This window comes from Engystomops pustulosus, chromosome 2, assembly GCF_040894005.1.
Source record: "Engystomops pustulosus chromosome 2, aEngPut4.maternal, whole genome shotgun sequence".
NCBI lineage: Eukaryota > Metazoa > Chordata > Amphibia > Anura > Leptodactylidae > Engystomops > Engystomops pustulosus.
Genome location: NC_092412.1, coordinates 112,533,849 through 112,559,820, shown reverse-complemented (window position 1 = coordinate 112,559,820; position 25,972 = coordinate 112,533,849). Strand labels below are relative to the sequence as shown.

Sequence of the window (25,972 nt, the reverse complement as noted above, 5' to 3'; positions counted from 1 at the left end):
ATTACAGCACACTACTATGCCAGATGAGATGACGCTGAGTTATGAAAAAAATAAACGTAAAATAAAAAGAAACTGGCAGACTGTGCCTAATTGAAATACAACCCCGGGCCCTAATAAATTTTCCCACTTCGGTCTTTGCGATGGATATGTGCGTCACTAAAACACAGTGGTCGCAAGTCTGACTCCAAATTGCTCCCAATTTGATAGTAGATGCACTGCAGCAAGTACAGCCACCAGCAGATCAACCAGAAATCAAATATATATAACGCTACTGTAGGCGTAATTAAGACGTTTGTATTCTCCTATGGCTATTTTCTAGCCAAGTATTACAGCACACTACTATGCCAGATGAGATGACGCTGAGTTATGAAAAAAATAAACGTAAAATAAAAAGAAACTGGCAGACTGTGCCTAATTGAAATACAACCCCGGGCCCTAATAAATTTTCCCACTTCGGTCTTTGCGATGGATATGTGCGTCACTAAAACACAGTGGTCGCAAGTCTGACTCCAAATTGCTCCCAATTTGATAGTAGATGCACTGCAGCAAGTACAGCCACCAGCAGATCAACCAGAAATCAAATATATATAACGCTACTGTAGGCGTAATTAAGACGTTTGTATTCTCCTATGGCTATTTTCTAGCCAAGTATTACAGCACACTACTATGCCAGATGAGATGACGCTGAGTTATGAAAAAAATAAACGTAAAATAAAAAGAAACTGGCAGACTGTGCCTAATTGAAATACAACCCCGGGCCCTAATAAATTTTCCCACTTCGGTCTTTGCGATGGATATGTGCGTCACTAAAACACAGTGGTCGCAAGTCTGACTCCAAATTGCTCCCAATTTGATAGTAGATGCACTGCAGCAAGTACAGCCACCAGCAGATCAACCAGAAATCAAATATATATAACGCTACTGTAGGCGTAATTAAGACGTTTGTATTCTCCTATGGCTATTTTCTAGCCAAGTATTACAGCACACTACTATGCCAGATGAGATGACGCTGAGTTATGAAAAAAATAAACGTAAAATAAAAAGAAACTGGCAGACTGTGCCTAATTCTACTCAAACCCCTAATAAATTTTCCCACTTTGGGGTTTGAGGTGGATATGTGTGTCACTAAGAGCTAAACACAACGGTAGCAAGTCCCCCTGCTAATTCCTCACAATATGGTACTAGCTGCAAATAAAAAAAAAAAAAAATTATAACGTTATTGTAGCCCTAAGAAGGGCTGTTGGGTTCTTTTAGAATCCCTCCTGCCTAACAGTAAGCTAATAGAACACCCTAACGCTTTCCCTGAGCAGCAGCAGCTCTCTCCCTAGCGGCATCCAGACAGAGAATGATCCGAGCAGCGCGGGCAGCGGCTAGTCTATCCCAGGGTCACCTGATCTGGCCAGCCAACCACTGCTATCTACGTGTAAGGGTACCACGTCATGCTGGGTGGAGTGCAGAGTCTCCTGGCTTGTGATTGGCTCTGTTTCTGGCCGCCAAAAAGCAAAACGGCGGGAGCTGCCATTTTCTCGAGCGGGCGAAATACTCGTCCGAGCAACGAGCAGTTACGAGTACGCTAATGCTCGATCGAGCATCAAGCTCGGACGAGTATGTTCGCTCATCTCTAATGATCACCCTTCAGCCTCTAACAGTGACTCATCTCAGGCTCTGATCAGCACTTTTCAGCTCATTTGTATATGACTTTGGTGAGTTTTTTATAGATGCACAGTTGAGATAATTATAAAAAGGGGAAGTATATACAACATATTTTAGTTCATAGTTTAGGGGGTGAGTAAAACTTGGTGACAGTGACCCTTTAAGATTCTATTCTCTTTCTATTTCTCTCAAGTTTTATGTGCATCATTTTTGTTAACGCACATTCTGTATAAGAAGAAAAATTGCAATGATCCTGAACCTATTAGACCTACTTGTTGAACTAATGAATGAATTAGCATTAATGAATTAGTCTACAAAAAATTTAATTTAAATGCAACAATTAAGGGGGAAAAATGAGCTTACCAAGTTGTGAGTTATTTGTAGGTGTTTCATCTATAACAAGATATAAAACAAAAAGTCAGTACTTACATAATTTCATGAAACAAAAAAATAAATATAATATACAAATAAAACATTTTTTTTAAGTATTATCGAGAATAGTTTGCACCACGTTGATGTACAATTTATTTTATATGTGTTTTCAATATCAAAAATACTCAAAGTCCTAAAGCAAAAGTAAAAACTGAAATCTACATACAGCAAATACTTGTTATTTCCCACCCATTTTTTTTATTTATGATCAGGATAGGCCATTGATTGCGAGGGGGTGGCATTATGACACCCAAATAATCCCCTGTTTACTACACATGTAGCCAGAAGCAGATGTCTCAATCTGCTGTATAGTGGATCTTCGGTGGTTCTGCAGAATTGCCTCCCAAATACTACAAAGGATGGTTGTGTGCTCTTGCAAAGTGGTAAATCTGCAAATTGTACAGTCAATGCTTTAATAATAATGTAAATTACATAATTAATACAGTTGGCATATTATTTTCTTGCATTAACTAGCCTTGATGATGGAGAATTTTAGGGTGTTTAACTTGACTGTGCATCTATTTGCATTCTCTTCACTCTTGTAGCAGAGATGCAAAAATATAAAAAAGGAGATTTGCTCTTCTTTTCACATTCGTTTTTTAAAATACAGTTTCCAGTAAAGCAAAACGTATTTGCTCACAAAAATAATGCAACCGCACTGCAAAAGAGACAATAAAGGTTCTTTAGGAAACAGTCATAAAAGCTTCATTCTAAGAGCAAAAAATAGATCAGTTGCAGGAGGCTTCTCATCTTACTTTACAGACCTCAACAGGCCAGGTGCCCGTCTTGCTTTGCTACTGCCCTCACTTCTTCAGTGTTATAATTTAATACCCTTTGAAAATTATGAAGGTATTGAAGATTTTGCATCAAAACATCTTTTCTTACGGCATGTACAATAAGTCTGTAAAATCACCAAAAGGTCAGTGCTTTGTGGCTTTAGGGAGCAATGCTTTGTACTAAACACATGCCCTTTTCACAAATGAAATGTAATAATGATTAATCTGCTTTCAACAGCTGACGAGAAAAACCTAAGAAGAGATCCATTTGTTTTCTGTAAGAACAAATGGAACAACAAGTATACCTTGCAAATAACATTCCTGAACTTAATTGACTTTTGGTTTACAGTCTATCGATGTACTATTGGAAGAACATGCAAAATTACTGTAAAACAGTTTACATAGGTTCTTTTTGTTAGTGCCTGTTCCCACTAATTTTAGTTTTCTATACATACAGTATGTCAATTTACAAAGGTCATGAAAAGGTATTTTCATGACTGAAATAGTTGACTAAAAATACTATATTAAGAAATACCGTGGGTACTGAAAGTATTCAGACTCCTTTATTTTTTTCACTCTTTGTATCATTGTAAAAAGTTCTTTTTTCACAAGTGGTAATAAAAGGAAAATATGCAGAAAATCCTCCTCAGTCAAATGCGAGAAAATGCATGGGCTCCAGTAAGCATAATTGCTTTTTCAAATATTGGAATTATTCTTTATTGAAAAAAAGGGAATTAGGTCATTTATTCAGTAATATCCACGTATGGTTTATATTTTTGATGCCAAGGATGTGACCCCATACACCACTTACTCTCTTTATATACCTGACTTACTTCAGGATCTCTTGGTATCCACCTTACCTTTTTTCTTCTAGTCAATGTTACTTTTGTGAAAGCAATAAGTCAGTGGCAACTCATCAACAGGCGATCCATTTATTGGGCCAACCTTTTACCATTTTTATTTTTTGCCATTATCTGTGGCCGGGTGCTATAGTAGTAAATCGTGGCCATGATCTGTTACTAAATGTGGTGCAAACTCTTTTCCCTCTAACAGAGATGAGTGATAAAAGCAGAAGACTTCAATGTCATCCTAAATAGTTTACTTGATAAGTACCCTGCGGCTATGAGACACATGGTTTTTCCCACCCCAGGCTGGTTCTCACACGTGATGTAAATAATGGAACCCGTCTACACAAGACTATACCTTTTCAACTTGCCACATAACTTGCACACGCATATTGATCAAATCAAAATCAGTCCCCTTCTTTAGTACAGGGTGTATTAAATTCCAAAGAACCAACCACTGCATGGTCATGAAGCTTTAGGAGTTAGGAAATCCTTTTTTCAATTGCAGCTCAATGAGTCCTTCCATTTTTAAGGAGATTAAGTGGGAATTAGTCTCCTTTCTTAATGTTAATTAAGCAGATAACACAAACCCAATTATTAACTGGGAAGCTCACAAAACATTCATAGGAGGCAAACTGATTACATTAGGCGCTAAGCATAAAAAACAAGCAACAGTGGTGCTGGAACAGAGAGAGAAAGTATACTTGAATTTATCCAACAAATTTAAAGCAGCTTTTTCACAGTACTTTAAGCCTTTAAACTTCGATAACGTATGACTAGTTAGGGAAAATAAAGCCTACAATGATCCAATCATCACTATTTTCCTAAGTTACAAACCAGGTGATCTATTGGCAAAGTGGACAATTCTCAAATCCCTGACTATCCCACATAGGTAATCGATCATTCTAACTTTACAAATGAGGGGGTGTCCCAAGTAAGCTGTTTGAATCTAACAAAACACCTAATATTTTTTTATTCTTTGGATTACATTCTTTGATATGATGGCAGGAATACAAAATTTATACAGGCTTTCTTGTGTTCTAATACACACAATAATTTTTTCTTACTTTGGTGTACAGAGCTTTATGAGGCGTCATTTTTTGTGGGATAACCTGCCGTTTTCTTTGCTACCATTTAAGGGACTGTTCAACCTTTTTATCACTTTTTATAAAATTTGTATATGTTTCACAATCGCAAAAAAGTGGTGTTTTGAACATTTGAGCACTATTTTCTGTTATGGGGTTCAAAGCTGAGAATAACCATTATTATATTTTGATATATTGGACATTTTTGGATGCAGGATACCTAACATATTTAACTATTTATTTATTTTTATCCTACGATGACCATTTCCCATACTCTATGATACTCAAAGAGGACGCAGTGTGCCCCCATCGTACATTATCAAATGCTTTTTCGCCATCTAGGGTACAAAAGCAGGAACCTCCCCTTCAGATGTATTTCCCTCCATCCCTACGAGCAAGACTGAAACCCTTCTGATTTTCGTGACCGTCGCCCTGCCTTGAGCAATTCCCAACTGTTTTCCCCGTATCAGAGAGGGCAATATCAGCACTAGACAGTCTGCGAAGAGTTTTGACAATATCTTCATATCGACATTAATTAACGAGATTGACCGGTAGGAGTTAGGGTTTTCCGTGTCCCTACCCTCCTTGTGTAGTAGCTTTATGTGGGCTACATTTATGTCCCTGTACAGGGGGGTACCGCTTAGTATTGTGTTGTATAAAGTCACCTTATGTGGGACCACCTGTAATTCTAGTGCTTTAAAAAAAATCATCAACCAAAAAAACAAAAAAGCTCTGTAGCATGTGACTCCTAGTGTGTACACCGGTCTACAAATGAGGGCTCTCATAACCCATTAACCAAGCATTTAGAGACATATGACCGGAGTCAGCAATATAAATCAATTTTTCTTTATATCCAAATATGACCAGACACCCGTATGGTCTAGTGTGACGTTTCGGAGGTGTGTCCTCCTTCCTCAGACTGAGGAAGGAGGACACACCTCCGAAACGTCACACTAGACCATACGGGCGTCGGTTGCTCAGTGAAAAGCCATGATCTCCTAGCGTGCTACAATTTTATGGACAATTGACACTGTTTGCCGAAGATATGGTGATGTACTGGTGTTTTATGTCTTTTCACATTTGGATATAAAGAAAAATTGATTTATATTGCTGACTCCGGTCATATGTCTCTAAATGCTTTAAAAAAAATCACCCAGATAGCCATCAGGGTCTGGGGCCTGCTGGGCATATTATTAGTGAAGGGAGGCCACTGCTGGGCATTTTATTAGTGAAGGGAAGTTACTTCTGGGCTTTTTATTTAAGAGTAGCGGCTGCATTTCCCACGCTAGGCTATACTCAAGTAATAATTTTCCACAGTTATTATTAGATAAATATAAATTAGATATAAATTTAGATATTTAGATATAAATTAGATGCCTTGGCTTATCCCCGAGTATATAGGGTATACATGTGTGTATGTATGTATATATGTATATATAGGTGTGTGTATGTATTTTATCTGATGCCTTTTATTTGTGTTTTTCAGATCTTAGTATACTGATTTATACTTCGCCTGATTCAGTGTACTACATCAATGATCTGTATAATTTTTTTAAATAAAATGCTTAACAATGGTGTGTCAGGGAGTTTTTATTGTAATAAAGTGTATTTCCTTAAAAAGGCCTACTGTTGGCCAGTAAAAAGGCTAACACTATCCCCCTTATCATTACCATGGACCCACCGCCACCAGGGGTGCCGGGGAGAGCCAGTTTCAATGTAATATGTGACCATCTATAGATGATCAGATACTGGAGCGGCTGCAGGCTGTCATTATTTAACTGTGATAGCCCAAAAACAATGGTCACTCAAACCCCAGTACTGTCAGGGTGCTGCTAATGTATTGTATCTGGCTAGTTACAAAAGTTAGCGTAAGTCCCCAATTTTCATTACCAGCCAGATACAGCAGCAGCCCCCTGACATTACTGGGTAATGGGGTAATGATAAGGGGGTTAGTGTTAGCCTTTTCTACTGGCTAACATCCGGCTCCTGCCTTAATAATGTGAGCCATCTATTTGACATAACCATTACTAAGGTAAGTTTTGAGTTAAAAAAACACACATTTTTTTTAAGGAAATATATTTTATGAAAATAGAAACTCCCTGATACACCGTTGTCAAACATTTTATTAAAACAAATTATCCACATCACTGATGTAGTCCACCAAATCAGGCAAAGTATACAGCATTCACAAAATCTGAAACATTAAAAAAAACAGGTTAACAAAAAAGTATATATAAATAGTGTTACTCTAGTGCTTCTTTCATTCAATAATCTGCATTGGGTTTTTAGTGTTCACTGGTACTTTCAAAAGTAGACCAATGAACACAAGTTACCCCTTTATTTTTTGCACACAGGGGCCCTGCATTTCAGGACTCCTGTGTGCCATATTGCATGGACTCCTATGAAGTCAAAGGAAGATAAGCAGTAACTGGATAAGCATGGACTGCCTTCAGATGTGAAAGAGTCCCTAGACTAGCCTGTGGATACAGGCCTGTATGTCAGTCCGGCCCCACAGACTGCATACCTTGCAGAGGATGGAAGTCCTTGCATTATATCAAAATATGATGCAAGTACTTCTCATCTGACAGCCGGACTGCAGCGCCCAAGCCGTATAAACTGTATAAGCTGCATTCCAGCCAGCAAATGAGGAGTCCTTGCATCATATTTTGATATATAATGCAAGAACTTCTGCCCTCTACAAGGTGTGTTGACTGTGTGGCAGGGCTTATATACGGGCATCATATATGGACCCTTATATATGTGCAAAACGGGCAAAGGATGGGAGTATGTGCTGTGGTCAGTGGGGGCAGAAAAATGTTTGATATGGGGCCCACTCATTCCTAGCTACACCACTGCCTACAAGGTTTAAAGAAAGTTCTAAACAACATGGTCAACATTTCGGCGGTACACATCAGCTACCTGTTTATAAAAACATTTATAAAATTATGACAATGATGCTCTCTCACTCAGCATAAGCTGAGAACGTAATCACTATGTTGTCCCCGACAGGCAGAAGTAATGAATCACTGCACTATCCCTCAGCTGCTGTGTATGAGTGGGGAGGGAGCTAGATGAGTGTGCTGGATCAGCATAGCATAGGTCAGTGATAGCAAATGTTTTAGAGACCAATTCCCCAAACTACAACCAAAACCCACTTATTTATCTGCAATTTAAGAAGTAACTTAACAACTTTAAATTGTATTGGCCCCCTAAGGCCACCAATACAGTTTAAAGAAGGAGGGCAAATTTAGACCATCATTGTAGCTTTTATCACTGGTCTCTCTGTGTACAGGAAGAATCATGGGTCCAGCCAGAGGACCTCCAAAGAAAATCCAGGCTTGGCCACACTTTCTTACTCTTCCTGCATTTGCAAACAGCCAAGGACATGTCACATTAAAACAGCCCTGAGAGCAGCATCTCTTAAGTTGCCAGGAACCGCAGGAAGAGTCTTTGAGTCCTGTCTGGTGAACTCTGTGCTGGAGTGATAGTCTGGATGCCCACCAAAAGGGCTGGCACCAATGCTATAGGTTCACCATCACTGGTGTCAGCTAAAAATGACATACCTGGTTACATGTTTGCTTTAATTGAAATCTGCCATTAAAAAAAAGTATGATAAACCAGGGACACTTACTCATAGATTTGGGCACCGTGACTGTGGTAATCTTCTAATATTTATTCTCCAAATAAACTTTCATAATTATGATAATGAGCCTGAAGGGCACTGGGAAGTTGTACCAGATTCCCTCCATGCAGCTGATTCACCGTCTGTTACACTGTCTCCCCCTCTGCTTCATTAGCACTTCACTTCCTCTTTCTGATCTAATCTCACTGCAGCAGAGTAAATTTCAGCACACAGGGGAGGGGTCAAGTGCTCCTTGCGCACTGTAGCAGCCTGTTCATCTTCAGCGTTGAGGGGCTCTGGCAACACCCCCAGAATTCTCTTGGCTCATAAGAGTAATTTTTAAATTTTATTTCAAAAGGAAGGAGACCATGGATAAGAAAGATAAGATGATTACTACAGCCACACTGCCCCTGGTTTATCTGGTTTGCTTTTTTATGGTAAATCTTCTTAAAAGTTGAAAATTTTGATGAGTAAAATGGTTTTGTTTATGAAAAATGTATAAAAAACTGTGTCCCTCTTTCGGTTCATGCTCAAATTCAATATCTGTATCAATCGGACTTTTGGCACAACATTTCAAGCTATTACAAGGATCCTATTACCTCAATCCAAATAAGCTTGTGGTATTTGTGGAATCATTTAGACTCGGAGAAGCATCATAAATTGAAAAGGATTCTGCATCCCCTTGCCAGTGCTGCACATATACCAATTGTTGGCAGCATTATGTTTCCACTTAAAGAGTTGAATCAAAAACAAGTACCCCATTTAAAAAGCTGGGCAGACACCTATCACAGCATTAAAATGCATGGGCAGTAGACTTTAATTAAAAGCGCTTCGTGTATACTCATTGTAGGTTTGATATAGAATGAATTCCACTTCAGAAGAGATGTATGTCAGGAATTCATCTTTTAGAGAAATGATAAGAGCACTTCATTTCATAAGTGCTTGTTTGCTGCATATTGATTAGTGGCTTATAGTGGTATTGATTGAACAATACTGATGGCTCTAAGGGATGTTATCCAAGCCACTTCTTCCTAAGAGTAGCGAGGTGTAAAGTTTCGTACTTTAATGTCAAGTCCTGTCATATTCGTTGCAATTCCTCTTTTGTTCTACACAGACCTGGAATTACTTGCACATAAAAATATGTGCTGTCATCTCTCCTGTACACTTAAATCTCAATGCTGTAGGCAATTTGTATGCTAAACAAGCACTTTATAGGACTTATTAACCTGGCTGGCTAGATAACCAACCAATATCACCTGCCAATTAATCATTGTTTTATGAGAGTCCTGTCTGTTCATGAATTGGTACAGTGTGTGTAGCTGAAGGAGAAAGTCAGTCAGGAATGCGCTTTAACAAGAACGGTCTCCTTCCTACAAAAATGTGAGTCAGCTTTAATTAAAGCCTAGCAATAAAAGGTGAAAATGGAATATTAGATGATTTTTTTGGCCCACCAAAGAAATTGAACAGGCCAATTCCACTAACTCCAAAGACCATGTCCACTTTTAACTGCAGAATAAACCTTTTGGGTTATAATGCACACATAGGATATAACTTTAACTCCTTAATGACCAGGCCATTTGTTTTTCCCTTTTCATTTTTCACTCCCCATCTTAAAAAATGCATAACTTTATTATTTTTCCATTTAAAGAGCTGTGTGAGGGCTTGTTTTCTGCATGTACAGGTGTATACGTGGGTGTACTGTACAGGTGTGTTCAGTGTCATTTTTTGTGACTTTTGATTACTTTTTCAATGCTACTGTTTCAAGGTCTGTACAGCATTTTGAACACTTCAAGTTCATATGACCCTCCAAGGAAATGCCTCTGCCAAAACCAGGTTATGGATGAGGTTGTAGGCATCCTAATTCTCACTATGGAGTCTGAAGGACTCTCTATATGTTGTCATTTGTGCCACATTGCATAGCAGTATATGGTAGGAATGATCAGACCCCCTAGGGTTAAAGTATCTTAGGGAGTCTCCAATTACAGGTAAATCATTTTAATGTTTAAAAAAAAGTTCAAATGTACTCTCTTTTCTCTAGAATTGATACAAAAATATGATTAAAAAATCATAAACATGATAGGTATCAAATCCCCACTTCAGTGCAGACAATGAAAGCCATAAAAACATAGAAATGGGGGCAGATGCATTTTTCATCAATTTCACTGGATTTGGCATGGCATGGAATATTCAAAACCTCCACTAGGAAGTTCAATTAGTTACACATTGAAAAATAAAAAAAATTATTGATCTTTAAAGGAGGGATGCAAAAAATGGAACACAAAACCGAAAGGGCATCAGAAATAAGGGATTAATGTAAACAGTAAATTATGCCTTTGATTGTTGTAATTATGTGGATTATATTTCTTGCTGCTTTATATCTATGCTTAGTTATTCACTACTGCTAAATATTTATGTGTGCAGGCTTTTCATTGCTGGTGAATATTTTTGTGTGCAGTACATTCATTCCAAGTTTATATGTATATTTGCAGTATATTTACTGCTGGTGAGTACTTCTTTTACATAGAAGTAGGCAGCTTTGATTTCTTTCCATGTTTTAATGGAGGGTAAGTTGCAATTTATATTTTGCTTCAAGTATCAGAAAGGATAGAAATGTCCTTCCTGAAAAGGAAACAGCAAGGAAGTAGTTTTCTGTGACCTTACACCTGCTAAACTATGTATTTTTTGGGGCTTGCTTTACTTTGTACATGAATTTGATTCATGAATTTGAATGTGTTGGCTTCCTTATTAGGAAGAAAGTTACTAAACTTCCAAACAAAACTTGAATATATATTAGAATGTAATCATATTATCCCCAAAACTATGTCCACTAATAACATTTTTTCTTCACTGTCCGTTATGTTATGCTTTCCCTTTCTTGCTGTGGATGTTCTGTTTATGTTTTTAATTATGCATTGAAGCTATTTGTGAAATTATGATTGTCTAGTGTTGTACTATTTCAGCCAGTGCTGGAAATTAACCTCACTTTCCAAGCCAAATGAATCTGGAAGCATCATGATAACTAGTGATCAAACTGGGCATTCAAATTCCTGTTCTCATTCTGAATGGCAGAATTGTCACATGTGTTGTGACTGTATTGTGCTGTGTTGTGCTGAATAATGAAATTGATATTTAAACAGGTAAAAGCCTTATGAAGTGCATAACAGTTCATACAATTTAGGTGCCTTTTTAAAATAAGCTGTATTTAAGAATAAAAGTATTCCAGGCCATAATGTGACTTGTATCCTACATGTATCAGTACTTTTATAACTTTGTTGGTAGTTTTGTAACTATAACTCAGTTTCCCTGAGTAGTCTGCTGGCTAGCAGGTATCATGTATTACCTTAGAGAGGAGATCCCAGTTTCTCACATCCTTTATGTAGAAGAATGAAAACATTAAAAATCATCCATGTTCAATGTTTAATATTTTTTGTGCTAAAACTATCAACAGATAGTTCTTAAATGATTGTGGCAGGGAGACAACTGGTACCACTATTTCTACCATTCCTCGGCAAGCAGATAGCGATGTCTATAGCGAGGCAGCCTTCCAGGTTTACTGCAAGTTTAGCTCTATGAGAACTGAGCCTGCAGTGTGCCTGGACTGCTGCTAGACTACTGATATAACTACTTGCTTCAACATAGTACTTTCTAGGATTTTTAGGTCCATTTAGCCAGACAACTAAAAAAAGTAAAACATTTACTTTTCCTCCTTAGCTATGTATATAACAGCTACTAAAAAGTGCTTCTATCCATCCAGTGCCCTACAAACTTTGTCCTTGTCCTTGTAAACATCAACATTTCAGTTTTTATGAAATAATTTATCAAAACATGCCAATTTTCTTTTTTTAGCAACTGAAATTATATAATCATTTGGGGACCACAATAAATATAGACTGCTCTGGTTTTTCATGGACACTTTTTTGACCCATACACACATTATACACACATTATTGTATTTTAACTATATACTTTAACTTTTTTTGTATTTACTTCTTCCTTTTAATCATAAATGTCAAAATGTTACCATATATTTAGCAGGAGCACCCCTGCTGACCCACTCCAGAGCTGGGGACAGACCCCCTTCATGCCCCTCCGTACCCACTTTGCATGGAGGTGGCGTAAGGTGGGGAAATAGTCGCAATTCCTGGACGTGTGCCATTTCAAGTTTTGTATACCATAAGACTAACGTTCATAAATCCCCCCTCAGGTATGTAAATATGTAATGCCATTATAGTCAAGTATAGATTCTGGCTAAAGGGCTTATTTGATATTTTGTGGAACAAATAATCAATATTTGCCAGACTCTGATTTCAGGAATTTACATTGAAACTTTAGTATAACTAAAGTTACTAAGAACAAAGAATCTTAAAGTTAGTTTGATTGACAGTTTACTAATCTTGCGGCTTTGTGGGCGTTCTAGCATTGTTTTACAATCAGATAAAGAGAACTTCATGTGACTGGAATAGTTGGAAAATAAAAATCTTTTAAAAAAATAATTCTGGAAAGTGAATTATAGCGTATGCTAATTGTTAGATATGTGTTTGTCATTACAGTACAGCAACCATTTATTACTTTCATTGTTCTCTTTCCTGTACTCTTAACAAGTACCAGATATCTGGGTAGAGCAGAAAATAACAGCTGCCACATATTTAATTATATAGTTTGGAAGTGAAATGAAAAAGTGATCATTTAACTAGAGAATTCTGAATATCTTCAAATATAGTGGGGATGTCGATTACAGACAATGATATATTTGTGTATTGCATGGCTCGAAAGCAGGGGCATTACAATCGTGGTCGCAGAGGGTGTGACTGCGATCGGGCCCACAAGTCCAGAAGGGCCCGTGGCTCCTCCATGTGCTGCATCTGCCTGCTTGGGGACGGTAGGTCCATGCTATTCCCAGCAGCAATGGAGGTCTAATGGAGGAAGGGTTCCAGTTCCCTGGCTCCCTGCTGTGTAATGTGACACCAGCCAAGCAGCTTTCGGGTCAAGGAATTAGTGCTGGAAACTCAGCATCCAGTAGCTGGAAGCTGTGGATCCAAACTATTGTCATCTGAAGGGGTGTGTAACTGTATTTGTGTGTGAGTGTGTGTCATGTATATGTAGTACAGCATATGTGAAATATGTGTAATTACGGTGTAAATGTTCACTAATGTATGTACAGTATGTATGTTCAGTAATGTATGCTATATACATATGTAGATATAAATCATGTTTGTGTGATGGGTGTATGTACTGCATGTGTGAGTAATTATGTGTAATAGATGTATATATTTGTAATTATATGGGTATATGGTTTGTGGGGCTAGTTGTCATATATTTGTATGAGTATGTTTCAAATGTGTGTATACTGGATACATGTGTATTTAACCCCTAAATTAAAACTTCGCCCTTTGATTTTTGATTTTGATTTGATTTTGATTTGATTTTTTCATTCCCCACCTTCAAAAATCTATAACTTTTTTATTTTTGTTGTACAGAGCTATGTGAGGGTTTGTTTTCTTCGTAACAAATTCTACTTTCTAGTGACAGTACTACATATTCCATGCCGTATACTGGGAAGTGGGAAAACAAATTTAAATCTGGTAAAATACGTAAAAAAAGAAATTTGCACCATTTTCTTGTGGGCTCGGTTTTTACAGCTTTCACTTTGCTCTCCAAATGACATGTTTTCTTTATTCCTTTAGTCTGTACGATCACCAAGATACCAAATTTATATAGGTTTTCTATATGTTTTGATAAGCCTGCTGTACTAAAAATTTCTTCATTTTACCATCTTCTGATGCTAATTACTTTTTCATACTACTGTGTACGTTGCTGTGTGAGGTATAATCTTTTGCACGACAAATTGATGTTTTCTTCGCTGTATGATCTTTTGATCACTTTTAGTTAAAGGTATTTTATGTTGCAAAATGGGGTGTTTTGAACCTTTGTTTGGTATTTTCTATAGATCAGGACTTTTGGGAAGTGGCAATACTGAACATTATGATTTTATTTGTTTATTTTTATATCAGTTATGACCTTGGCTTTAAATGACCAGTGAGGTGACCTATATTCTACGTGAGTACTCCTCTCCAACAATATCTAAAAAAAATATGTTAACCGTAAGGTCCTTGAGCAAATTCATTCCACCTACACATTTTATGTGACCTGGCATAGTCTTTCACTATCCTCTAACTTTGTTTGTGCTGCAGCAGGCGTTTGTCGCCACTTCAGCAATATAATTCACAGAGTGGAGGCGAAGTTGAAGCACACTGTTGTCAAAAATGTGGCAGGGGCCTGGTAGTGAGAGGAGCAGCCTGTACACCAGGAGTCTGGATTAAAAACTTACTTTAAAAAAAGCTTACCTATTGTAGAAAGTTGCCTACCTACTGTAGAAAGCAGCCGATTAGGGCTTATTTGAGTACCTATTGTACAAAAACCCCAACCAGCTCTTTGAAGGCTGTGGAATTCATCCATAAGTATAAAGTATGAGTTTAAGATTCAAATTTAGTAATCTAGAATATATTATGGTACTACATGTCACTTACCAACTCCTCCAACACCCACCTTTGGTCAATAAGCAGTCTTTTGTACTGCAACCCATCTCAATCTAATGAAATCTAATTGCAGAACAGACATGGCAATCTGATGAACTGGATTTGATGACAACTTTGACTTCAATCCATTTAAAGATGAATTGGGAATATGTGATATGTATCATGAGTAAATGGTATTGAATAAGCATTAATGGCATAATAAGCGCTATATATTTACTTATAAGGAAATAAAAAAAGAGTTCTAATATTTGTAAATGAAAATAACATTACCACTTCTTGTAATAATGGGTCCAGCAGACACAACAGCATTTCCAGAAACACTTTGTGGTGGGGTAAGAGTAGTCTTTGTATGTGCATCTCTTCTTTCTCTGTTGTGGCATGTCTATAGGATTATAAAAGAAGGATAATATATTTCTAGACCATTAATATTTTATGGCATTTTCTAGTAATACTTCACCATGTTTGCATTAATGATGTGAATTATTCATGCTTTCATTCTATGGAGAGATTGTTGTGAAGTTTTTGCTTTTGGCTACCCAATAGGTAACGGTATGGCTCTGTTGGTTTACCGTAGTATTAGTGGCATTTGCATTTGCTTTAAGGTTTTTTATATACAGTATGCTATAGTTTAACTAAGCCAATTATTGTAAACAAGCAACCAACGAGTTATGTTGAAAATAGACTGCACAAAGAACCATATAAACGATTGCTGCTTGTAAAGGGAGTTTTTTTTAACATCTTTACACTGGTAAACCATTAGCACCCTCAGGGAGGGTATGGAATATTCTTTCCAGCATACCATGTTAAGACTAGGTTATAAGCAAATCAGCTGAAAAGTGTGCTTTTTGACTGAGACTAGACAACTTAAAAGGTTAAAGTGAAAGTATCATTATAGACAGCTCTATATTGGGTTCTATATCAGCTACAATCATAGTTTTGGGATCATATCAAATATAATAGGAATGTTCTTTGTGCTATAGAACCAGAGATACAGGTAGTTCAAGACATAATTGTTAGCTACAAAAAATGCAATCCAATTTCATCATCTTGTATCTCCACTGTAGCTATAAATCCCAAGATAGAAGTGGCTGAAGTGACACCCCTCCTCCAGCCTTTAACAGGACTGTTAGTTGAGTTGGGGAAAAGCTAAAGAGAGTGCCCCTTTAAATACAGCAAAAGGGTAGACAATGATTGAGAAGGAATACTTCTAGGAATGTTCAAAACTATGTAAAAGGGATTTAAGACAGCCCTTTTGAAATGCCGCTCACTATGGCCGGTAAACTTCCTCTTAGGGACAGGCCTTATTCATACATTACATCCTAAATTTCATGTAGAAAGTGTTTTTTTAGAATGTGAACCACAATTGAAGAAGAAAATATCTGTGTCAGGAATGCTGTAAAACCACTTTGGGGTTGGGCGGAGGAGCCAAAAAACACAAAGCCTTCTATGCACCCACTTCTGGTTGTTTAACACCCGCACCTGGCCAAAAGTGGTGGAGGTTCATAGGACCCACTTCAGCCAATCCATTTCCAAAAAGACCACAATTAACCTAGGCAGGTCCCAACCCCTGACTCCCAGCTGGGCACAGGTTATGAAGACCAGAAGTACTTGATGAAGGAAGTTGGAGCAGGGTAAGTACACTTTGGATTTTTGTCCAAGGAAAATCCCTTTAAAGGGTTGTTCCCATTTTGGCAAAAAATATAGTTTTTTATATAATAAAGAGTTATTAAATTTTATAATATAATTACAGGATCAATTCTTCACAGTTTTCTAGATCTCTGCTTGCTGTCATTTGATAGAAAGCTTCTATGTTTACTTACAGTGGATAAAAATCTTTCCATGGTCACACAGGTACACGGCTCGTTATAATACACAGCTCTGATTACTGTCTCTGATACTAACAAGCCGTGCACCTGTGTGACATCCCATGACCATGGACAGATTTCTATCCACTAGAAGTAAACATATAAGCTTTCGATCTAGAAAACTATGAGTAATTGTTACATAAAGCACATTGAAAACCTGTATAACTTTTCATCATACAACAATAACATTTATTTGCTTAATGGGAATATCCCATTTAGTATTTGTATTTTTTAGAATATTTACACAATGCCAAAAAGAACAAATGATAAAATGTGTATGCATATGTAGTTAAAAACTTTTGACAAGATTTTTCATTCTTGTTTTCAGAGAAGGGTTACATTTTTCTGCACTTACAGGTGTTAAATAAGGGCAGTCATCTGATCTGCACAGTTTGGTTACACAGTGCAAAAAAACTGTGGACATTTTCTGATTTTTATGTTTCACAAACCGGAACACTTCAAAGGAAAATCTTCCCATTTGACTTTTCCCATTTTCAAAAATAGTTGTCTGTGGATCTTTATCACAGCTGCAAATGAAAGATTAATAGTGAATCAGTTAATATTGACACGTGGTATTGAAGGCATAAAACATTTACTGTATGAAAGACTAAGCATTTTCTTTACTTTAGTAAAATTTCAGTAGTAAGTACCCATTACATTGTTGTGGAAATTTGGACCTAGCTTATCTCAGTCATAGCTTTAACCCTTTAAGGGTCTCCCCCATTTTTGTTTTTTCATGTCCATTTTTCACTCCCCACAAATCTATAACTTTTTTATTTTTACACATACAGAGCTGTGTGATGGCTTGTTTTCTGCGTAACAAATTACACTTCATAGAGATGGTGTTTATTATTCCATGCCGTGTACTGGGAAGTGGTAAAAATTAAAAATGCAGTGAAAATGGTGAAAAAATGCATTTGCGCCGTTTTCTTATGGGCTTGGATTTTACAGCTTTCACTGTCCACCCCAAATGATGTATCTACTTTTTTGGGTCGGTGCTATCACCGGGATGACAAATTTGTATAGGTTTTATAATGTATTCATACATTTACAAAAATTAAAAACTCGTAGAAATATTTTTTTATTTTGCCATCTTCTGGCGCTAATACATTTTTCATACTTCAGTGTACAGAGTTGTGCATGTTGTCATTTTTTGCGACTTCTGATGGAGTTTTCAATGCTACTATATTAATGACTGTATGACCTTTTGATCACTTCTTTATGTTTTATGTTTCTCAAAATGGCAAAAAAGTGCCATTTTCGACTTTGAGCGCTATTTTCCGTTACGGGCTTAAATGCAGTGAAAAAATGTTATTATATTTTGGTAGAACTGGCATTTTCAGACACGGCGATACCTAATGTGTTAGTGATTTTCACTGTTTATTTATATCAGTTCTAGGGAAAGGGGGGTGATTTGAATTTTTAGGGTTTTTTAATTATAAATTTTTTTTACTTTTTTGAATTTTTACTTTTACTATTTTTCAGACTCCCTAGGGCAGTGGTGGCGAACCTATGGCACGGGTGCCAAAGGTGGCACTCAGAGCCCTCTTTATGGGCACCCTTGCCATCACCCTAGGGTATAATTTGCCAGACAGGACTCAAGGCCTCTTGCAGTCCCAGGCAGCCCAGGACCCCAGAAGGAAGCTACAATGATAATCCAAACTTCTTCTCCTTCTTTCTACTGTTATGGTGTCCTCGGGTGCCATTACAATTTAAACCTGTGAAAGAGCAGGTAATAATAAGTTACTGCTTAATTTGTCGCATTGGCACTTTGCGAAAAATATGGGGTTTTGGTTGTAGTTTAGGCACTCGGTGTCTAAAAGGTATGCCATCACTGCCCTAGGGTACTTTAATCCTAGGTTGTCTGATCGATCCTACCATATACTACAATATGGCAGTATATTGGGATTCTCCTCTTCATTCATTACAATAAGTCTTTGCTGCAATATGCCCGTGAGCACTCTCCATTCACCCACGGACGACAAGTGACGTGTTATTACGTCACAGGTTGTGAAAGGGTTAAGTGCATTTTGTGATATCCGTGTACACACATATGCTGCAGTAAGGACTGACTGATAACATGTACATGTTACCCCTTTAGAAGTATGAATGGGCGTAGGTAAACAATACATCCATCAGTAGGAAACAAATACTAAGGTAAATCACATTTTGCAGAATACTGCAAATACTTGAATTGTTTATAATAATATTGTTTATAATAATATCCGTTTTACCTGAGGAAGAGATCATATCTGATGTCATCATTTGGATTACCAGAGGGTGTTGTATAACAATAGTCCATTAAAACATTCCACCTATGGTGATAAATCAGCAAGAAAATGGTAATCAGTCTAAAGTAACTAAAAGCCCTATTTAATAGCATCATTATTTTAGCATGAACATTAATTCCTTGAAAGCTTCTAAATTTGTGTAAACTGTATTTGTATTTTACCTATTTTGATTACATATTAAAGGGTGGTTCATTTTTGATGCAGTCTTTTATCATAGAACATGTGACTGTTTGATAATGGTACACCAAAATGGTAGATTTACTACAATAATGGTGTCAGTTATGGCTCAATTTAGCTCCAAATATTGGGGTGCCTCAAATAGATTAAGTATGTGTTTTAGACACATTTTGGACTCACTTGAACAGGTTGGTGATTTATCTGGCCATTCACATTTAATTAAATTAATCTGCCATATGTAAATATTTTTTCAATTGGATGTAATTAAAAAAAATGTTCCTGTGTGAAGATAATGTAGCCATGTTGTCTCTTAGAAACAAGATAGCTTCCTCGGATACGACCAACCCGAATTCCGGCAGCCGTGGCTAGCCATGTGCTATTGAGGCCTGCCTGACCATCTGGCTTCAAAGCTCATTGCCATAGGACAGCTGTGGGTCATGCACGGACATTTGATATACAAATATACAATATATATATATATATATATATATATATATATATATATATATATGGAAGATTCATAAAATTGAATATGAATGCTAAGATGAGAATGCCACTTTAAAAGACATCTGCATATTAGTGTTAAATTAAGCGCAACACAGCATAACATAGGTGCATCCAACTTTGCAGGGAGTAAGTCCTAAAGAGGACCTGTCAGCCCCGAAGAATGCCCCCACCAAATTATTTCCCCCTAATCCTGTATATTTATTGAATTTTTATTAAAATATGTGTGTGCATTTGGCCGTATTCATGAGGGGTCCGGCTGACACACCCCCTCCACGCCCCTGTCAGTCAGGGACATGTAAGAAACGCCGGCAGCAGGGTATGCATTGTGCAATCGCTTCCAGCTCTATGTGATGCGGCACGATGACAGCGGCCGCAGAGGGGCTTATTCACAGCGCCGACTGAACATTCAACCGGCGCTGTGAATAAGCCCCGCTACGGCTGCTGTCAGCTAATCTGGTGGGGGTATTTTTCGGGGGTGACAGGTCCTCTTGAAGCACAAAAATGTAAAATTTTTAATTGGGGAAATAAAAGTGCCTTAGTGAAAAGCAGATGTTTAAAAAATATTGGTCTAATGTAAATCGAACAAGAGGTAGCACATAGACCAAAGTCTACAGATAAACCAATTGTTTCATACAGTGTTATGAAGCCTCTATGATGTTGAATCTTATCTAGCTATAAGCTGTCTAAATTCAAGATAGTAATCACAATTCTGCTTCTACGGTTTTAGAATAATTAGATGGAAAGGTACATAGCAACATAGTTAAGAAGAAATAACACAATTTCTCAAGCATTATTGCCAAAGCTCCCAAAGGAACACTTTTTCTTTAAGGTATTTTGAGCCAGTACAGACAGAAAAACAATGTATAACGGGCACAATCTAACGTTTACAATTTGTCAAATTTTGTGGGATATTAGAGAATGTAAAAGGACAGTTTGCCAAAAAACAGTTTTGAATGAAATACACAAGGCCCATTGAATAATGTAGTTTGATGTCTGTTTTCATTTAGAACAACAATAATTTTTTGTAGATGTCCATGTAATATCCAATTGATGGAAAGTGAAACTGATTGATCCCATTTTAAATTCTTACTGTAAAGTATATAATTTCTTTTATTTTGGGTTCCGCAGCCTGAAAGAAGTTTCACATGTACTAGATTTCATAATACATCCCTTTTTTATCTTTCAGATAATTTTAGAAATGTACTTCAAAGAAACTTCAGAAGCTTGTAACATTTACTCTGTTATAAAAGATAACTTTCTATGTTGGGTACCTCAGGAATAACTGCATATCCATTATTATACAATATAAGTGGAATCTTAACTTACAATACATAAGAAGTCATAATCATAAGTCATAGTCATAAATATCACAATTTTATTTGGCATCTGTGAAACTGAACTTTCCAATTCCTCAGTTGTACAAACAAGTTGCCATTTATTAAATTTTGTGAACCACATTGGAATATGGGTGTAATAGTCTTTTTTAAGGGTGGAAAGAGTCAAGTCAACACAAAGTTTGTTTAGGGGTACATGTAACTGTGGATTATGTATAAGTATTTATGTGTTCATATATACTGTATATACTGTCAGTATTGTGACATTTTTATAGACTTATCAAATATTGATGTTCAGAAGTTTAATCTCTGGAAGTTTAGAGAATATATGGATTACCTTTGCTTTATATACAAGAAGTAACATCTATGCACATTCCTCATTTACAAAGACTGTTTTGTGAAACATTTACATGCAAGGACAAAAGACAGTAAAAAATCAGGAGAAATAAAAACTTTCAAAATACCGTCCATCAAGGTTGGTCGCTCTCACAGCCGCATATATTTTAGTTTTCAATGGCAAGCCGGTGCTTGGAATCAGCAATTGCTGGCTGTAGGTTGAATCCTGTGATAGTAAACATTAGGAATATGAATTAATCTTCTAAACAACGGTAAAGTAGCAATGAAAGGCAATCAATAGCAAGCAGTGTTTCTTAATAGAATATTGTATGGCAGGACCTGATATATAGCTTTTTTTCTTGTACACTAATTAATTATTCATGTTTGAGATAAATCCCAATATTATATATCTACTATCGTGTTTGTCTGAATTTATGATTGTATTGTCTTTTGTTTTACTTTGTTTACTATGCTTTAAAACCACTAGCTAATGATTTGATTAGTGATAGGAAGTGATATAACAAATTTATAGTTTTATATGAGTTTCTCTAAGTAACATGATTTACTCCAATATTCCAATGATACACTGTAAGGGATTTTAGATTGTGAGCTCTATTGGGGACAGTAAGTGGTGACATTATGTTGGTGCTATATAAAGAAGAGAAATAAATAAGCTTGTACACTCTGTTATATGAAAAATGTCATCTTCTAACCCTTGCAACCATAGCCTTGCTTAAAGGTGTATTCACATAATAAGCATAATTCACAATAAAATGGACAATAAAATTAAAAGCTAAAATGTAATTATTTGGTATTTAAAATTTTGCTCCCCTTTGCTCCCATAAAAATGTTATGACGTACACTACAATGAAGAATTAAAATGCTACCGGCCCTTTAACCAGCCCCTGTGGAGGAGACACAGGACATGCTGGTCACATGTCCACATCACATGTCCTGCACCTGCCTGGGCAGGTAAGGTGATCACCACCCTTTTGGTTGTAGTCGGTTGGCTGCAGTGCATCCAGTATGGCCACTGTTGTGGGGAGACGTTATCTCAGTGGGGTAATGTACAGTGATGGCAGTTACACATCATTTCTATGGTAACATAGCAGGAAAGTCTATTACATCATCACTGGGAGCAGAGCATAACAGGGACTATTGGTTACTTAAAACTGCAGGATCATGGGAGATGTAGTTGTAAATGGCGGCCTTCTTGGTAATAACTCCACCTACTTTAGAAAGCGCATAAAATTTTGTGAAACATAAAATCAAACAATTTTAGCTCCATTTTGTGATTAATGACATTGAGTTTTATTGTATTCATTTCTTTATATTATTACCGTTTTTGTATCAGATGTTCTACTATCTTAAAGATAAGGATGAACAGTTCTATGTATTGTACTACTGGTTGATTGCGTCACCTGATATTCATTTAGGCCGTAGACAGCACTACAATGTTGCCATACTTCTATTGCTTTCTCCCCGGTAGATTTCATTTTGTACAGCAACATTGCAGGTGGTTATTACAAAATGCAATAGGTAAAACTCAAGAAACTATATTGTTTCTACTTACATTATAGAGAAGTAAATTCAATGTGCTGATGAATGTACCATTTCCATCTCTTACAGAAATAGCAGCTGAAGATCTGCATGGACAGATATAAAATTATACTTTGTTAAGATCAAATTCTATAAAATGGACCTTATTTTAGTATAAAATATAAAATAAGTTTTTCTGGTTTTTGTGTATTTTATGTATGCAACATAAAATTACTTATTATATAACTAAAGAGTATTTAAAGATACAATGACATTGTGAATGTAATACATGGTCTGGAAGTCACATACACAAGACTGAAATTAACATTTCAACACTTACAATGGTAATTGATGATTGTGAGACACAGACTATGTGGCAGCAAATTTATTAAATTGGTGATTCACATTAAGATATTTTTACAACCATGCTAGGGATTTTTTGAAAGACTAGAAGACAAAGGAATGAAATTTAATTGAATTCTGGAAATAATTTTAATATTTGATTAACCTATTTCTGTAATGTTAAACAAAGTCTATCGGATGCTTAAGTGGGAGACAAGTATTGATAGTGTTGTATATGAATGTGGGGTCACTGACAGCTTTAACATGTTAAGTGAATTTGAAACTCAAACTTACAGAAGATAAACTATGACAAAAAAGTGCTAAAATCCCAAGTTTCAAAGATAAATACCAAAATAGTTTTAAACAATCCTACATCTTTGAGTTAGCAGTGTTAAGCCTAGAAAATCTGCAACTGCACAAGTGCAGATTTCATCCACTGCCTTCACAGCAATATTATATGGATCCATGTTGTTGCTTGCTTTAAATTGATTGTAACGAGTTTTATATGAATTTAAGTGTTGGGCGAACCACTGATCAAGGAATGGGGTTATGTGACGGTTAATCCCTGCTTCTCCTTGTACCTCTATGAGACAGGGGAAAGAAACCAATTGTTAGCTTAACTACATTTCACAGTTACTTAGAGATATTTAAACCAACGGTGCATCACCCTGATTTACGGCATAGCAACCCCAAAGTTTAGTGATAGAGTGATAGAGAATGGAGAACCAAGTTCATTGAAGATGGTTGCATCATTATAAAAATCCTCTGTGAGGAGTTATGAGTTGTAATAATACCTCATTGAGGGGCAGTACAGTTCACATTAGCATGGGTACATTCCCCTCTAACGTAAACCCACAAGTGATTTTACAAGATGGGGAGGAAAATCCATTAAGTAAAAAATTATTGGGCTATGCAAATGTTCATTGTTATCTGCTGAGTCTTCACAGCATGATTACCTTTGGACTATTCACTAATAAGACTATTCATTTTTATCCATATTTATTTTATAACTGTTTGTGTATGTATTGTATGCATATTCTTGCAACCATTTTTTATTTTTTACCTGACAACTATGTCTGCACTGCACGTGCGTTATTGAAAAGAACCTGTCACCAGAGAACACCCCCACAAACCACACACAGTACCTTCTAGATGTCTTAATACATGTTCCACTGATGCCTTCATCTATGGGATTAGAGCCAGCGTTCTTCTAAAAAAGACTTATTGATTCCTCAAATCCAGTCATCGAGGTGGGGAGCTACAGTATAGTTGGTATACCCCACCCGCCTCATTGATACTGACACTGGTTATCCTGCCCCCTCATGAATGAGAGACATGTGACTCTCTGAACACAATTCCTGAGGGCAGCATAAGCTTTATTACTCTTCACATAACCAGGTCCCTCTCAGCCCCCTCCTTTCTGAGGGAGGGGATTATGATGTAGCAGCGCTGAATCACAACCACTGTCTGTGTATGTCTCTTTCTCAATGTTCCAGTAAGGGATTGTGTACAACTTCCTACCTACCTTTCCTAGAGCCCCTGAAGGGAAAAATAAAGGAAGTTGTACATACCTGCAGTTTAATATTAGCAGACAGTCCTCAACTACTAGTTAGATAAGGCAGTATGTTCTGCAGTAGTGAGACCTGTCAATCAGGACTAGGGTGGCAGGGCAGAGCAGTGCAGTGATATATCTGCATTTGCAGGACCCCATTATTTACTTGTATAGTGAAGAGATCTGCATAACTAAATAGTATGAAATATCAAAAAAGATAAACATATGACAACATATGCCAACACACAAAAAAATTAACCCCAAATATAGAAGAGACAAAGATAGTGTGTATAGGCAAATAGTGCAAAAATACTTTATTTCATTAGTAAAGTCAATATACCACACAACAAATATCAAAACACTTAAAATTGCTAAAAAGTACAAAAGTACATAAAAAAAGACCCGTGTATGAGACCATCATAAGTCAGTGAGCCAAATCCCTTACAACAATGCAAAAATATGAGTGACACTTCCTCTGAAAGCAGATTTCAACAATTGAATAAAGAATGGAACTATGTCCTATTATTACCTCAATGTGTATAGAAGGATATTGTCCTATTCAAAATGTTAAAATGGTTGCTTCAAAGGGAACAAATGGCACTTCCTAGGATAGTGAATGACTCAACACAAAATCAATCCATTGATATAAATACCCAGTAGTGAAATAAAGGAAGGAAATATCTCAATGTGAGGATAGAGGTACCCCACGAGGTCCGTCAGGGCAACTTCCTCAGGGCGTCAGGACTAGAGATGAGCGAACATACTCGTCCGAGCTTGATGCTTGTTCGAGCATTAGCGTACTCATAACTGCTCGTTGCTCGGACGAGTATTTCGCCAGCTCGAGAAAATGCCAACTCCCGCCGTTTTGATTTTTGGCGGCCAGAAACAGAGCCAATCACAAGCCAAGAGACTCTGCACTCCACCCAGCATGACGTGGTACCCTTACACGTTGATAGCAGTGGTTGGCTGGCCTGATCAGGTGACCCTGGAATAGACTAGCCCTGCTCGGATCATTCTCTGTCTGGATGCCGTTAGGGAGAGAGCTGCTGCTGCTGCAGGGATAGCGTTAGGGTGTTATAT

General features: G+C 37.0%; 1 protein-coding gene across 1 annotated transcript in view; it reads right to left on the bottom strand.

The window, feature by feature from the left end:
• ZPLD1 (zona pellucida like domain containing 1) overlaps window positions 1-25,972 on the bottom strand; it is a 120,257-nt gene that overhangs the window by 8,605 nt on the left and 85,680 nt on the right. The window contains exons 5-10 of the mRNA XM_072133067.1: window positions 23,033-23,105; window positions 21,588-21,685; window positions 19,049-19,129; window positions 17,170-17,341; window positions 15,220-15,331; window positions 2,017-2,046 (exon numbers count right to left, since the gene is read on the bottom strand). Coding sequence (XP_071989168.1) covers window positions 2,017-2,046; window positions 15,220-15,331; window positions 17,170-17,341; window positions 19,049-19,129; window positions 21,588-21,685; window positions 23,033-23,105 — 566 coding nt within the window. The remainder of the gene's footprint in view (window positions 1-2,016; window positions 2,047-15,219; window positions 15,332-17,169; window positions 17,342-19,048; window positions 19,130-21,587; window positions 21,686-23,032; window positions 23,106-25,972) is intronic.